The sequence below is a fragment of the Daphnia pulicaria genome, chromosome 11 (genome assembly GCF_021234035.1).
Source record: "Daphnia pulicaria isolate SC F1-1A chromosome 11, SC_F0-13Bv2, whole genome shotgun sequence".
Taxonomy (NCBI): domain Eukaryota; kingdom Metazoa; phylum Arthropoda; class Branchiopoda; order Diplostraca; family Daphniidae; genus Daphnia; species Daphnia pulicaria.
Genome location: NC_060923.1, coordinates 2,484,723 through 2,498,415, shown reverse-complemented (window position 1 = coordinate 2,498,415; position 13,693 = coordinate 2,484,723). Strand labels below are relative to the sequence as shown.

General features: G+C 42.0%; 4 protein-coding genes across 5 annotated transcripts; 1 reads left to right on the top strand and 3 right to left on the bottom strand.

Annotated features, from left to right (window-relative positions):
• On the bottom strand, nt 1-1,335 carry LOC124315462 (WSC domain-containing protein 1-like). The gene is made up of 5 exons (XM_046781148.1): nt 1,054-1,335; nt 890-984; nt 759-808; nt 217-682; nt 1-148 (listed from the first exon to the last, which is right to left on the bottom strand). The coding sequence occupies exons 1-5, from the start codon at nt 1,297-1,299 to the stop codon at nt 7-9; spliced, it is 999 nt and encodes a 332-aa protein (XP_046637104.1). The 5' UTR covers nt 1,300-1,335; the 3' UTR covers nt 1-6.
• A 1,250-nt stretch (nt 1,336-2,585) lies between these two features.
• LOC124315376 lies at nt 2,586-3,981 on the top strand. Its single transcript, XM_046781018.1, has 3 exons — nt 2,586-3,439; nt 3,520-3,665; nt 3,749-3,981. Exons 1-3 carry the CDS (start codon nt 2,608-2,610, stop codon nt 3,932-3,934), a joined length of 1,164 nt encoding a protein of 387 aa, XP_046636974.1. The 5' UTR covers nt 2,586-2,607; the 3' UTR covers nt 3,935-3,981.
• Nucleotides 3,982-4,122: 141 nt separating this feature from the next.
• LOC124315459 (WSC domain-containing protein 1-like) lies at nt 4,123-5,566 on the bottom strand. The gene is made up of 6 exons (XM_046781144.1): nt 5,296-5,566; nt 5,138-5,232; nt 4,997-5,049; nt 4,805-4,923; nt 4,333-4,718; nt 4,123-4,260 (listed from the first exon to the last, which is right to left on the bottom strand). The coding sequence occupies exons 1-6, from the start codon at nt 5,518-5,520 to the stop codon at nt 4,137-4,139; spliced, it is 1,002 nt and encodes a 333-aa protein (XP_046637100.1). The 5' UTR covers nt 5,521-5,566; the 3' UTR covers nt 4,123-4,136.
• A 4,203-nt stretch (nt 5,567-9,769) lies between these two features.
• On the bottom strand, nt 9,770-12,679 carry LOC124315631. Of its 2 annotated transcripts, XM_046781420.1 has the most exons (4): nt 10,451-10,775; nt 10,327-10,392; nt 10,085-10,174; nt 9,770-10,012 (listed from the first exon to the last, which is right to left on the bottom strand). In XM_046781420.1, the coding sequence occupies exons 1-4, from the start codon at nt 10,745-10,747 to the stop codon at nt 9,950-9,952; spliced, it is 516 nt and encodes a 171-aa protein (XP_046637376.1). In that variant the 5' UTR covers nt 10,748-10,775; the 3' UTR covers nt 9,770-9,949. The 2 variants fall into 2 exon arrangements, 1 of the variants encoding a protein (XP_046637376.1); XR_006911511.1 differs by lacking the exons at nt 10,327-10,392; nt 10,451-10,775 and adding an exon at nt 12,618-12,679.
• Nucleotides 12,680-13,693: the final 1,014 nt, after the last annotated feature.

Below are 13,693 nucleotides of genomic sequence, written 5' to 3'. Positions count from 1 at the left end.
AAAACTTTATATTACGCCCAGTGACTCACCATTGTGCAGATTGTAGAGATGAAGGGGTAGCAGCGGCCATCCCTTTTGGCGGAGACTATCCTGGACTCGTTTGATGGACCCCAGCATCTTGGAGTATTGCGCAGGAGTCAGCGGGATCCTATAGTGAAAATCAATAAGACTTTTTCCGCCCCAATTTAAAATGGTTAATTTAATGGAGTATATTACCTGGGTTTTACGGAACGTTTGCGGTCCGTCCGTTTCTTATGTTTGATGGTGCAGCGCATCCGCTCAGGATCGACAGGATCGATCAAGTTGACGGCCCGCAAGAGCCGATTCAGTTCGTCCTCGGTGTCTTGCAGGAGCAGTTCGTAGAAGATGACGGTCCCGTTTCGGATGTTTTGTATCCAGCGGATCGCATGCTCCGCCCATTCTTTGGACACGTATTGAAAGTGATCCTCCCACTCTGGACCAGTCAAAAGATCTGACGAAACTGTTCCTTTTTGATCGTTGCCACTCCACAGGAAGTGGACAAAGGTGAACAAAGCGTCGAATGGATTCCGGATGAGGAGGATCCCACGGTTTTCGTAGGGTCCCGCCGTTCCCACGAATGGATAAGTCTCCGGGTATCCGTGATCTTTAATCAGGATCGTGCAACCACAGTCTGTGTCTGCTTGGTTGCCATGGTGATTCCCTTTTAAATATTTACAAATGATTATTAGTCGATTCTATAGGCTACTCTCCGATTTTATTATAAGGGGAAATCCTACCGTCTAAAATACTGGGTTCGCTGGGTCCGTAGACGGTTCCCGTGTATATCCTTTGAATTATAATTACAATCAAAATTAATTATTAGTCAAATTGAAATCGATTTGATTTGTTTGGGAATAGATATACTCACCCCGTTGCACCTTCGATGAGCTGACGAGTCCACGTCACTCCACTTCCGGGGAATGAAGTTAACGCCCATTGCGGACGGCTTTTATTTTTGGCAAACTGTATCCAAACACAAATTCAATAATTCAATACTTAGTAAAAAAATAGGATTGCAGGAATTTTTCATACCTGAACGGGAAAATGTTGGCATGTCGGATCGCCAATCCAAGGATAACTCACTTGTCCAAGTTCGACCAACTGTTTATTGGGTTTTGACGTTGTTGTTTGATTTTGATTTGAATTTTGATTTTGTCCTGAATCGACGACGACGCTGATCGAGTTGATGTTGGTCGAGCGGAATGTCATCACCATCGTCAGCGAAAGACCAAACAGCAAAACGCCCAAAAAGTAAAAATGTTGACACTGGAGCACCATTTGATCCGCACTGAAATATGTTCAGAACGTTGTCTGTTATTGTTGAAATCAGACTGAGAAATAAACAGAAACGGCCAACAGAAAACTCATCCGGGAGTTGGTTCCACGTAGACAGACGTCCCATTTTGTATTTGGGAAACGAGTCCTATGGGAGTCGGACGACATATGATGGCCGTGAGGCTTTGGCTGTGATGACGGGCAAATGCTGTTATATACCGCCTAGACATCACCGGACATCACATTTTCTTGCGGGATGAATATACATGCGCGTTAGTACATTTATTCCCTTAGGACGAATTTTATTAGTTACGTAACAAGTCGAGACTTTTTTTCAATTTGGTTGAGAATTGAGATGACGTGTGATGAGACAGAAAATCGAGTCGTCATTAGAATTATATACTGAAATAAGTCCCTCAGTTTACTCGAAAAGAGCGTATTTCGGTCGATTTGGATGTTGTGCATGAAAACGAAAAGTTATGCAACTCACACGGCCTGATCTGATACATGCTGTAATTTTGTGGGTCTGTCTCTTGTCATCTGAGGGCCATATGTCTGATGTAGTAACCCAAAATAAAATATTATTATAAGATATCCTAGACGCCTTGGGCTATGCTGTGATGTACTGAAATGAGATTTCCTTCAACAAATGACGGATGACGGAACGGTTCACGTAATAACTTATTCAGTTTGTTTAATCCTTTAGGCGATTTCAGACCGACTGCATGGATGAGATAAGGAGGGAAATTCTTTTGGGAAGGAAATCAACGTTTAAAAATACAAGTTTTTTATTGAGGTTGACCGCGGGTACGGTGTTGTTGTGTACTCATTGACGCAGTCCTAAAAATAATTCAATTTTTTAATGAAATAGCAAATAAAATTTACAAGCAGCTTTTGGCGTTCAAATAAAAATAAAACTACCCATAATCAGCCAGCGTACCCACCAATAAAATCTCGGCACTCGTTAACTAATAATCTCCGAAAGGAAATAAAATGGAATGTTGAAGTATGAAAAATTCTAGGAATCTATAGGTGTATGGAGACATTTACAATTCCCCATGGTCTTTTGCGATACGTAAAACAGAGAGAACATTGATCCTAGTAATTAGACATTTCGAAATCCTGATAAGGGAATATATAGATACTACTATAGGAATAAGCACTTTCAACATCACAATAGGGAAAGCTATAACGTGTTGTCTTTTGTTCTTATCGCGGTGAACGAGAGAGAACAACAAGTTTCAATTTGGTGGTACGTCGGATCATACCACAGCAGTTGCGGGTGACAACGCCGCTGGGCAGCAATAGAAAATGATCCAACCGGCCAAGTTCAACGCCCGAAATTTATTTTTAGGATTTGTCCTTTTCGCGTTGGCTTTTTTTATTTTCTTTTGGCAATTTGTTGGACTATCACCACCTCAGAATGCGGTGTCATCTGCTGTGAATTCAATTAACACTGAAACCGTTCAGCCGTCAACTGTCATCGATGCAGTGACGGAAGTGATGCAGCAAACAACGACAGAGAAAAGCACGTCACAGCGCAATTGCAACCGGACGTTCAATGCTGTTGACAAAAATTCAACAACTTGGTCAGTGCTAACGACACCCGGGTCATTCCGGTGGTGCAGTTTGGATTCATCGGCACGCGGAGCCCACCAGAAAGTCATCAGTTATTCCTTGTTCGGCACTGGCCAGAAGGAAAACGTTTCCGTGTCGGATCGTTTCGTCAAATTGTTGAGAAACATTTCAGTGACAGCGGAGAAATCCTACCCGGGCTGGATTGTCCGCATTTACCACAATTTCCGCAATCAAAGTGAACACCCAGATGAAAAGTCCGTTTTCAACCAGCTGTCTGAACTGAGCTGCCAATTCAGTCACGTCGACTTGTGCAGTCTAACCGAGATGATTGCGAGTCTCACCTCTTCACCGACACCCATCGATCCCGATCTCCTGCGAGGCCTCAATGGCCGAATGTTCCGCTATTTGGTCATGCTCGATCCCAATGTGGACATTTTTATTTCGAGGGATATCGACAGCGTCATCTGGCAGCGGGAAGTCGACGCTGTTGACCAGTGGCTCAAGTCCAACTTCACTTTCCATCTGATGAGGGACCACAAATTCCACAGTGCCACCATTTTGGCAGGTGCCATAATCACATTATTATTGACATCAGAAATCAGCTTCAGCGAAATCATTCAATTTAGAAACCGACTATATTTATAGGAATGTGGGGAGTGAAACTTGACCAACGCCGAGATCTCGTCCAAGGATTGACGAGAGCCATGATATTAGCCGGCCAAAACCAACAGAAAAGCACCGACCAAGATTTGCTGGACAAGATCTTCTGGCCTTCAGCTCAATACGACGTGGTATACATAATATACTATTACATCAACTTTTTGTTTTCTTTTTCTATTCATACTGGACATTATTGATTTGAATAATACATCAGATGGCTCACGACAGCTACCACTGTCGAAACGGTAAACTCAACAACAAGTCTCCCATCAAAGTGTTGCCGTTCCCCACTAGGCGCAACTGCAGTTGCTATGTGGGCGGAATCGGTGGCACACTCAAACCTGAAAAATGTCCGGAAGCGTGTCGACCGCCAGATCACAAGGACTGGGAATACTGTTAATTCTATACAGGCTACTCAGTCGTATTATATAATATTTAAGGAGATTTGAAGAAATACAATAAAATGAGATTTCAATTCACAGAAAATATTTGACTTTCCTTTCTTTTTTTTAAAAAGACTATTAATCAGGTGCGATCCTACTGATGCTAAATACGAAATCAATTAAATAATATTTTCAAAAAATGTTGTTCACGAAATTTGTCTACTGTTTTTTCAGGTTGTAAAGGCGCAGGGGCAGTAACGGCCATCCTTTTTGGCGGAGACTATCCTGGACTCTTTCGATGGACGCCACCAACTTGGAATATTGCGCAGGAGTCAGCGGGATCCTAATGACATCAATATAGACATAAGTGCACGTCCATAATAATAAAATGTGTGCGGCACTTTTTAATATTTACGTTGGCTTTTTGGGACGTTTGCGGTCGGAGCGATTCTTATGTTTGAGGGTGCAGCGCATCCGCTCAGGATCGACAGGATTGGTCAAGTTGACGGCCCGCAAGAGCCGATTCAGTTCGGCCTCGGTGTCTTGCAGGAGCAGTTCGTAGAAGATGACGGTCCCGTTTTGAATGTTTTGTATCCAACGTATGACGTGATCCGCCCATGCGTACGCCACGTAATTGACGTAATGGTTCCAGGCAGGACCCTTGAAAGTCATTGGCGACACTGCCCCCTTTTGATCATCTCCGGCCATTATGTAGTGACGGAACGTGAACAAAGCGTCAATGGGATTTCGAAGGAGAAGGATCGCTCGCTTTTCGTACTGTTCTCTCCGCGCCGCATTCATCTGTGATGGCCACACAATTTTTTAGTCTGACCATTTCTAATTTGAAAAGAATATAGTAAGCTGCTCTCTTAATTATTAATACCTACCGAAGTGTTGCGTATTTCTTCAAGGTATGCGGGGAGGTTATCCACCTCGGTGCCGTCGTGGTCTTTGATGAGGATCGTGCAGCCGCAATTGAAATGAGCTTCATTACCGTGGTGTCTTCCTTCACGCAGAATGAAAGCTTTAGATTTATTATTTACGCGCCATTAAATTTGAAAAAAAATGTTAATCGCCACCTGTTGCCACGATCGGAGGTTCTATGGCTCCGTAGACGGTCCCCGTGTATATTCTATGATTAATGATTATTACAATTTAAAAAATTAATTATTAATTAAATTGAAATAGATTTTATTTATTTGAAAATAAATACTACTCACCCCGTTGCACCTTCGATGAGCTGACGAGTCCACGTCACTCCGCTTCCGGGGAAAGAAGTTAACGCCCATTTCGGACGGGTTTTATTCTTGGCAAACTGTATCCAAACACAAATCAAATTGAAATGATTGAACTGTAAAATGTCGGGCCGAACACATACTTGAACGGGTAAATGTTGACAGTGAGGATCGCCAATCCAAGGATAATTCGCTTTAGCCCATTCAGGCTGGTGATGTGATTGAATTACTAGCTGATGCCTGTCGCTGTCCTTGTGTGAAACTGTCGATTTGATTCCGACATTAGTCGAATAGTGAAATGAAACTAATAACAATCCCGTCGTCAGAGCGGTGACGTAGAAATGTTGACATCGGAATGCCTGCATCATTCCGAAATTGATGCTGGACGCACCGCGAATGGATTGCAACTGTGGAGGCTTTCGCAGTCCATCTGCAACTGGGAGATGGATGGAATGCAATGCTAGGCTTAAATACACGAGAAATCCAAACTCAAGGCTCGAGGGCCTTACAGTAGTTATTGTATAGCCGCGTGTATATTACCGTCGAATGTCACTGGTGAAACAAAAAGGCTCTTGATTATCCTCAAACTTGATAAAGCTAATAATCAACTTAATAGCATTAGCCTCCTTTTCGTGTGTATATAACAGAAAAGATCCAATGAGATGCTTATTCATTTTAAAATAATGAAACCGTCTTAAACAATAACCATCAATAGAGCAGGTATATATTTATATACTAACGGATGGAAGCGCTGGATGTCTTGACCTTCCTCAAGGACCGTTGGCCCCCCCCCCCCCCCGGAGTGAATGAACCCCGAAAGCGATGGCCGGATAATAAATATCAGATCAAACAGATATAATAATATAGGAAGGTGACACTGTGTCGGCTCTTATATACACACGGAACTTTCTATTATATATAGACAGTCTCTCTATAGCTATGCTTTCAGCGTGCATTGTCGGAAAGTATACCGGCATGTGCATAGCCTCCTTCTTTTTTTATAAAAATAGGGGACACAGCGCTTATATACTCCAGCAATATTTGGTGACCGTATTATATTTCTCACAAGATTTTAGTTAGGGAAATAGATGATGACCTTTACATCATGCTTACCAGAAAGAAAGTTAACCCAAACCCCAGAGGTTGGATGGAAAAATGGTTCCCGTTTATTCGAGATCTGTATTGTCGCTACTCCTCATCATCGCTTGTGGCACCTATTTGATTTACTTCACTCACCAAACCTCCTCCCATTGGGTAATAATTTCACGACACAATCTACTGTTCTAAACATACAAGTGGATATTGTATTCTGATTTGTTATTCAGACCGAAGTGCAAATTTCAAACAGAACGAAACAAATGGAAAACCAATTGCTGGCGATACGAAACAATTCTCCGGAGCACATCACCAGCAACATTTCACTAATCGAAAATCCAATTCCAGCAGAAACGAATTTGACTATCGATCGCGAGTTTTTCGACTATTTGGCCAATCATTTACGCAATACTGCTTATCCCGGAGTGGACAACTACACCCGCTACACCGTGGCTCGATTGGGATTGGCTCCTTTGGTCGGTGTAGAGCCGCTAATTCCCGAATTCGGACCGGTGATCAACGACGTCCTATCGTTCACATTTCCCATCTCCATTCCGCCGTGCCAGGATCAATTTATCGCCAATCAAACTATTGTCTTACTTGTCAATTCAGCCCCGGGTAATTTCGAAAGACGGAAAATCATTCGACAGACATGGAAAAATCATTTAAAAGCCCCGCACATTGAAGCGGATCTAATTGGAATTGCTGGATTCGCTTTCGTTTTGGCTCTGACGGACAACAACGTGACGCAAAACCAAATTGAACAAGAGGCCAACACTCACGGTGACATGATTCAAATCGGAATTTCAGATTTCTATCGAAATTTGTCTCTCAAGGTGGCCGGTCTGTTCAACTGGCTGTACAGATTCTGCGCCAAAGTGGATTTCGTTGCCAAAGTGGACGACGACGTCTACGTCAACGTGCGCAATTTAGCCCGTTTCGTTCAAACTTACCGCCATCAGTCCAATCAGAGTATGTTCGGCTCGGCAGCTGGAAACTTGTGGCCAGCTCGAGGTAGTATATTATATAATACGCACATTTGAAAGACTTGAAATAATTATTCTGTTGCAATCAGATGGTAAATGGAACATGACTTTTGAAGATTGGCCGTGGAATGAATATCCTCCATATTTCCTGGGACCGGCTGTGCTGTTTCCCAGCAGGACCATCCTCCCGCTGTTGGCAGCTCTGCAAACGACGCCCATGATGCCCATAGACGACGTTTACTACTCCGGAATGTGCACGGAAAAAGCTGGAGTCGTCCTCCGCTTTTCTTCCAATTCAACCAGGTGAGTTGTTATCATATCACATCAATTTATTTTCTCTATTATAAATAAATCTAATGATGAATAACAGTGTCTTCACGATGGGAATGCCCAGTGTCCCCTCTGCTTGCGGGTTACGTCGTTTTATCGCCTGGATGACCGTGTCACAAAATCATATGAATCATTCTCATTTAGCCACCGAGGATTTCTACACCAATGTCACCCAGTGCGTCGTCGTCACTGACGAGCCAAATGGAATCAACAGCACCGTTGACTATTCCGAGCCAGTCGATTTTTATTTCACTCTGAATTAATTACATTATATAATATGCCAAAACAGCGACTATGATGAGATTGAATGAGTTAATTCTTTTCCAACAACCGGAACTGGCACAATATAATCAAGTAAGTCAACGAGGTACCGATCAACTGCGACAAATTCAAATTTATTATTAGTTTGCGATGTAATAGCTTTTTGGATGTGATATAGTATTACCTTGGGGATCAGAGACAAATTCAAGTCGCCGAATTCCATCGCCGTAATACGGGGAATGGAAAGTGACACTTGGGTCGTCAAAACGTTCACCTGTTAAAACAAATGATATGCAGTTCCATTAATAATTGCAAACAAAAGCTTATATATTATTACGTCGCACCTGTTCTTGAAGATGAGAGTCGCATAGATTGACTTTCTTTAGAAGCTTACCCATGCTGATTGCCTTTTTAAAAAGGTGTGAAATTAAACATTCCTATAACCAGCAATAAAAATAAATGTAGGTATAGTATACCTCTCGGCGGATGTAATTCGGAACTCCGGTGATGATTAGAAAATGTAAAAGATGCTGGGCCACTTGGACGCTGCTCATGATCAGCATGGCCCAACTAGGATATAGCAATAATGCCGAATTAAAGTGAACTTCATCAGCAACGTAAAACAGAGCGGCGATGAAGCCGACAAAGATGTAAGACACCCAAATGAGTAAAATAGGACCGAAACAATCGTTGATTCCATCCACAGTGTCGCACAATAATATGTAAAGCTGTTTCCACTTGACTATCATGAGATGAAAACCGTCGTTTAACGAAGCTTCATCATCATCATTGCTTTTGGTATTAGCTGTCGTCGTCGGCAAATTTTTGCTAATTAGTTCTTGGCCGAAGCTGCGGAATGCCATGGCCACCGTCCAGCCAATCGAGGTGAACAACAACAGACCGGCCAATGGGTAAAATAGAAATATGTTTGCAAAGCAGCCGAAAAATAAATCGTTGAACAATTGCCCGTCAGCATTAGTCAGTTCCACGAAGCCAAAGGACGACAGGCCAACATAGAACGATATTTCCTATAATAACAAGAACAACATCAACTTTGAGCGCCTTGATTTAACTGATGTTCAAATTGCTGGTGTGATTAAATATAAATACCAAGAAAATAATGAAAAGACCAGCGATGGTGAGGCGACGAATGATCTTGTTCAAGTCCGGAAACTCTTGCAATATCTGCTGGACATTGTCTAAAAGCGATTTCCATTTCGTTTGACGAGAAAGAATGAAGAGGCAGGCGTGAACTCCGATAGCGAGGGAACCATAGTTGATAAAGTCCATGATGAGATTCCACGACATGGTAGTGGATTTCGTGATTGGCAAATTATCCCCATCGATTGACGATAGAAATAACACATCAGTTGCGTTTCCATCTCCAGCGATCTCATTTTTAGTCAGAATCGCATTGTAAATGTTGCAGATTCCATTCGAGAGAAGGAAAAACAGTCCCAGCGACCATGACAGGTAACGATAACATTTGGATGATTTATTCAGGATTGCAGGATCGAGTTCGACGCCAAAGAAACGCAGACAGACGATCAACGGTTGAAATGGCACCAACGGGTTGTTTTCATGCGCCTCATCGTCAACAGCAGGATCGCCATTGTTCAATTCCACAGTCCAAGCCGGAAAACCAGGAGGTAAAGATTCGTCCGTCCTAACCGACACCATGGCTCCCATCAACTGAATGTTAAAGGGTGTGTCATTTATATAAAACACGCACGTAAAATGTCATTACTATTATTTGATTGACTCTGGAAATTGTTTCTTTTCCATTTGACGAGAGCTTGAAAGGTCAAATCGCTCATTGAAATGTTTCTGGTGTAGTACGTCCTGAATCGATGCTGATAACTAATTCGAATATGTGCAGCAGGATGCACTTTGAGTAATTGCTTTATATTATATCCTCAGTATGGAGTGACATTTTCGATTTGTGTATAACAATTTATCTCATTAGAAGCGCATGCACATCGATTGCCTTGGCCAATGGGACCAGCCGTTATATTCAAAACAATAAAATAAATGACATTTTGATGAAATGGGTCCAAAAAAATGGGAATAGCGCTTCGTTTGCGATGGATCAATTTCTGTTAAGAGGTATGCCCATCAGTTGTTGTTACTGCTCCGACGATTGGAACTGACACAAGATTATCAAATAAGTCAAAGAAGTGCCAATCACCTGTAATGCACATTTGAATTGGAACCATTATTTTTAAAGTGGGTTAAAAGCGAATTTCTTTTCGGCTCTTACGGTAGGAATCAGCGAAAAATCCAAGTCTCCGTATTCCATGGCTGTGATGCGGGGCAGCGACAGGAAAACTTCGGTCGTCAACATGTTCACCTTTTTATTTTAAAGAAATAATAATTTATAGAAGTTATGAACTTATGATATTAGTTTGGTATTCTACAAAATCTGCTTGCAAGACCGTGCAATAAGACAACATAAAGCAATCACCGACAATCACGCAAGAGCTTGCCCAACTAAGGCTCTACCTGGTCTTGGAGATGGTAGAAATCGTGCAGATTCACTTTCTGTAATAATTTTCCATTTGCAGCTGCCTTACATAAGAAAAAAAAATTCAATTAAAATAATTAAACATTTATATTAATGTAAAACCTCGTGCCAGATGCGACTGGAAATTGCGGTGATGATCAGCAAATGAAAAAGATGCTGGGAAAAAAGACAAAAGTTCATGATCAGCAAAACCCAGGAGGAACTCAACGATCCAGTGTTGAAATGAATTCCGTCGAGGATGTAAAACGGAATGGCGATGAAACCGACAAAGATGTGAGCCACCCAAATGAGTAGAACAGGGCCGAGACAATCGTTGATTCCATCCGCAGTGTCGATTAACAAAACGTATAGTCGTTTCCAATTGGCCAACATCTCAATCAGTTCCTCTTTTTCAGCCATAGAGACCGTTTCCGGACAGCCGTTAGTGTTAGAGGTGGCCAGCAAACTGTTTTCTAGTAGTTCCTGGTGGAGACTGCGGAATCCCAGCGCCACTGTCCATCCGATGATGGCGAATAACAGCAATCCGCAAGTGGCGTAAAAGTAAAAGAAGTTGGCAATCGGGCGGAAATAAAATTCTAGCGTCACTCCTTTGTCAAAATCAAAGATAACTAAGGAACAGCTCATGATTCCTAACGTTTCCTGTGGCAAAAATAATTGAACTTGTATTAATGGTTGCGTAATAATAATTCAATTTGTTTTGTGGATTACCAAACAAGCAATCAGAAGGCCGGCGATAGTTACACAACGAATCGACTTCCTTATTTCTTTAAACTCGTTGTGATGTAGTAAAATCTGATTGACATTTTCCCAGAGCAATTTCCATTTCGATTGGCGTGAAACGACGAAGAGGGAAGCGTGAACGCCGATGTAAAGGACACCGTAATTGACGTAATCGACGGTAAGATTCCAGGACATAACGGAGGGAACTGTTGAATTGTTATCGACTGACGAATAATTGGTCGGCGTGTCCATGTTGTACATTTGGACAAACAAATTGTGCTCAACCACCGCCGTAAAGATGGTGAAGAACGCGTTCAACAGAAGGAAACACAGTCCCAGTAACAGGTAGCGAAAATAACACTTTGATGATTGATTCAGGATTGATGCAGGATCGAGTTCGACCCCCAAAATACGCAGACAGACGACCAACGGTTGACATGGTAACGGGTTTTGTTGGGCTGTGTCGACAGGATCGCCGTTATTTCTTACAAAGGAGCGATCCTGCTGAATATTCGGAGGTAAAGGTTCGTCCGTCCTAACCGACGCCATCGCTCCCATCAACTGGAAATCATTTTGCTACTCCGATACCTTTTTCTAATATTTTATATTGTTATTAATTTAATTTATTCACGGGGGATAACTGGAACGAGCAACGGTCGCTTCATTTACGAAACCATTTCCGGCGTTTGTTTGCGTTGATCTCATTGGATGACGTGGATCCACTTTGGATGATTACGTCAATGTATTTCAGTCAAGAAAAACATTTAACTGGAATTTTATTTGCCGATAAAGACAGTAGATAATAAGAACGTAGGTATAACAATTATCGGACCTTCCGTTGTCTTGGCTCAGTGAATATTTCACATGATAAACCAATCAATCACAAATAATACACTGACGGCAACAAATATATCGACAAATTGTTGCTACAATATGTTAGAGGTGGGGAGGGGTTGACACTATTAGAGACGATTAGAAGGTGGGGTCTGAAAAATTGGAATTGACAAAAAGAAAAATATTAAAATGAAGGGGGAGTATTTTTTAGAAACTATCGAAATATTTTTCAAAATGTAGTTTTATTGCGGTTTGTTACGATAGAGGAAGTGGGGGGGGGGTTTAAAAATAACATAACTTTGTCCAAGGTCGTTCAGGACAGCCTCCAACGGAATTCTACCTGTAGCTTCGATAGCGAAATCCGGCGGATTTGATCCGCGCACGGAGCACACCAAAATTGAGTTTGCAGACCGTGGTTAAACTTTATTCCTCTGATGACTGGAACTGACACAGAATTATCAAATAAGTCAACGTAGTTCCAATCAGCTAAAACGAATTTTAAAATTCAACAATTATTATTTCATGTTCTATGTAACTCTATTAAATTAAAGGCGCTCTTACGGTAGGAATCATCGAAAAATCCAAGTCTACGTATTCCATGGCTGTGATGCGGGGCAGCGACAGGAAAACTTCGGTTGTCAACATGTTCACCTTTTTATTCAAAGTAATTAGATAATATTATAATGCGGACCAGGTCAATAAACCAGGACTATACCTGCTCCTGCAGATGATTGGAGTCTTTCAGGTTGACTTGTTGCAACAGTTTCCCGTTTTCAATGGCCTTAATTATAATTAAATTAATTCGATAATAGCAAGTATAATAACCGTGCTATACCTCTTGCCAGATGTGACTTGGAATTCCAGTGATAACAAACAGGTGAAAAGACAGCATGACCATTAGGGAAAGGTTTAGGGCAATAATCGTCGTGTTGGTCGTTTGCGAGGACCGGAAACCGCCGAAAATGTAAAACGGAGTGGCGATGAAACCGACAAAGATGTGAGCCACCCAAATGAGTAGAACGGGACCGAAACAATCGTTAATTCCGTCCACAGCGTCGCACAATAAAACGTGAAGTCCTTTCCAATCGGTCAATATTTCTTGAATCATTTCCTCTTTTTCTTCCGGGCGGATGTCGGCGCTGGTGGCGAACAAGGAACTATTTTTTAATTCCCGGTGGAGACTACGGAATCCCTGCGCCACTGTCCACCCGATTAGGGCGAATACCAACAATCCGCAAAAGGCGTAAACGTGGAATAAATAGGCGAATGATCTGAAAATAACTACAAGCACCTGATGTGTGTCATCTAGTCTCATGAAGTACAATGGCGAGCTGGCCAACCACAAAGATTCCTGAATTATACACGTAAAAAGAATTAAGTTGATTTCAATGTAGAATAATTAATTAATAAATGTACCAAGATAACAATGAGAAGGCCAGTGATAGTTACACGACGGATCGACTTGCTTATTTGTTTAAACTCGTTGTGATGTTGTAATATCTGCTGGACATTGTCCCAGAGCAATTTCCATTTCTGTTGGCGAGTAATGACGAAGAGGGAAGCGTGAACGCCGAAGGCTAGGACACCGTAATTGACGTAATCGATGATCAGATTCCACGACATGACGGAGGATATGGTCGAATTATTCCCATCTATTAACGACTGATTGTAAGTGCTGGAGAGGACGGCTTTGTTATGCTCGTAGATGTTCTTCCTTTGTCCCAGAACACCCGCAAAAAGGTTGCACAAGCCGTTCGAGAGAAGGAAAAACAGTCCTAGCGACCAGGACAG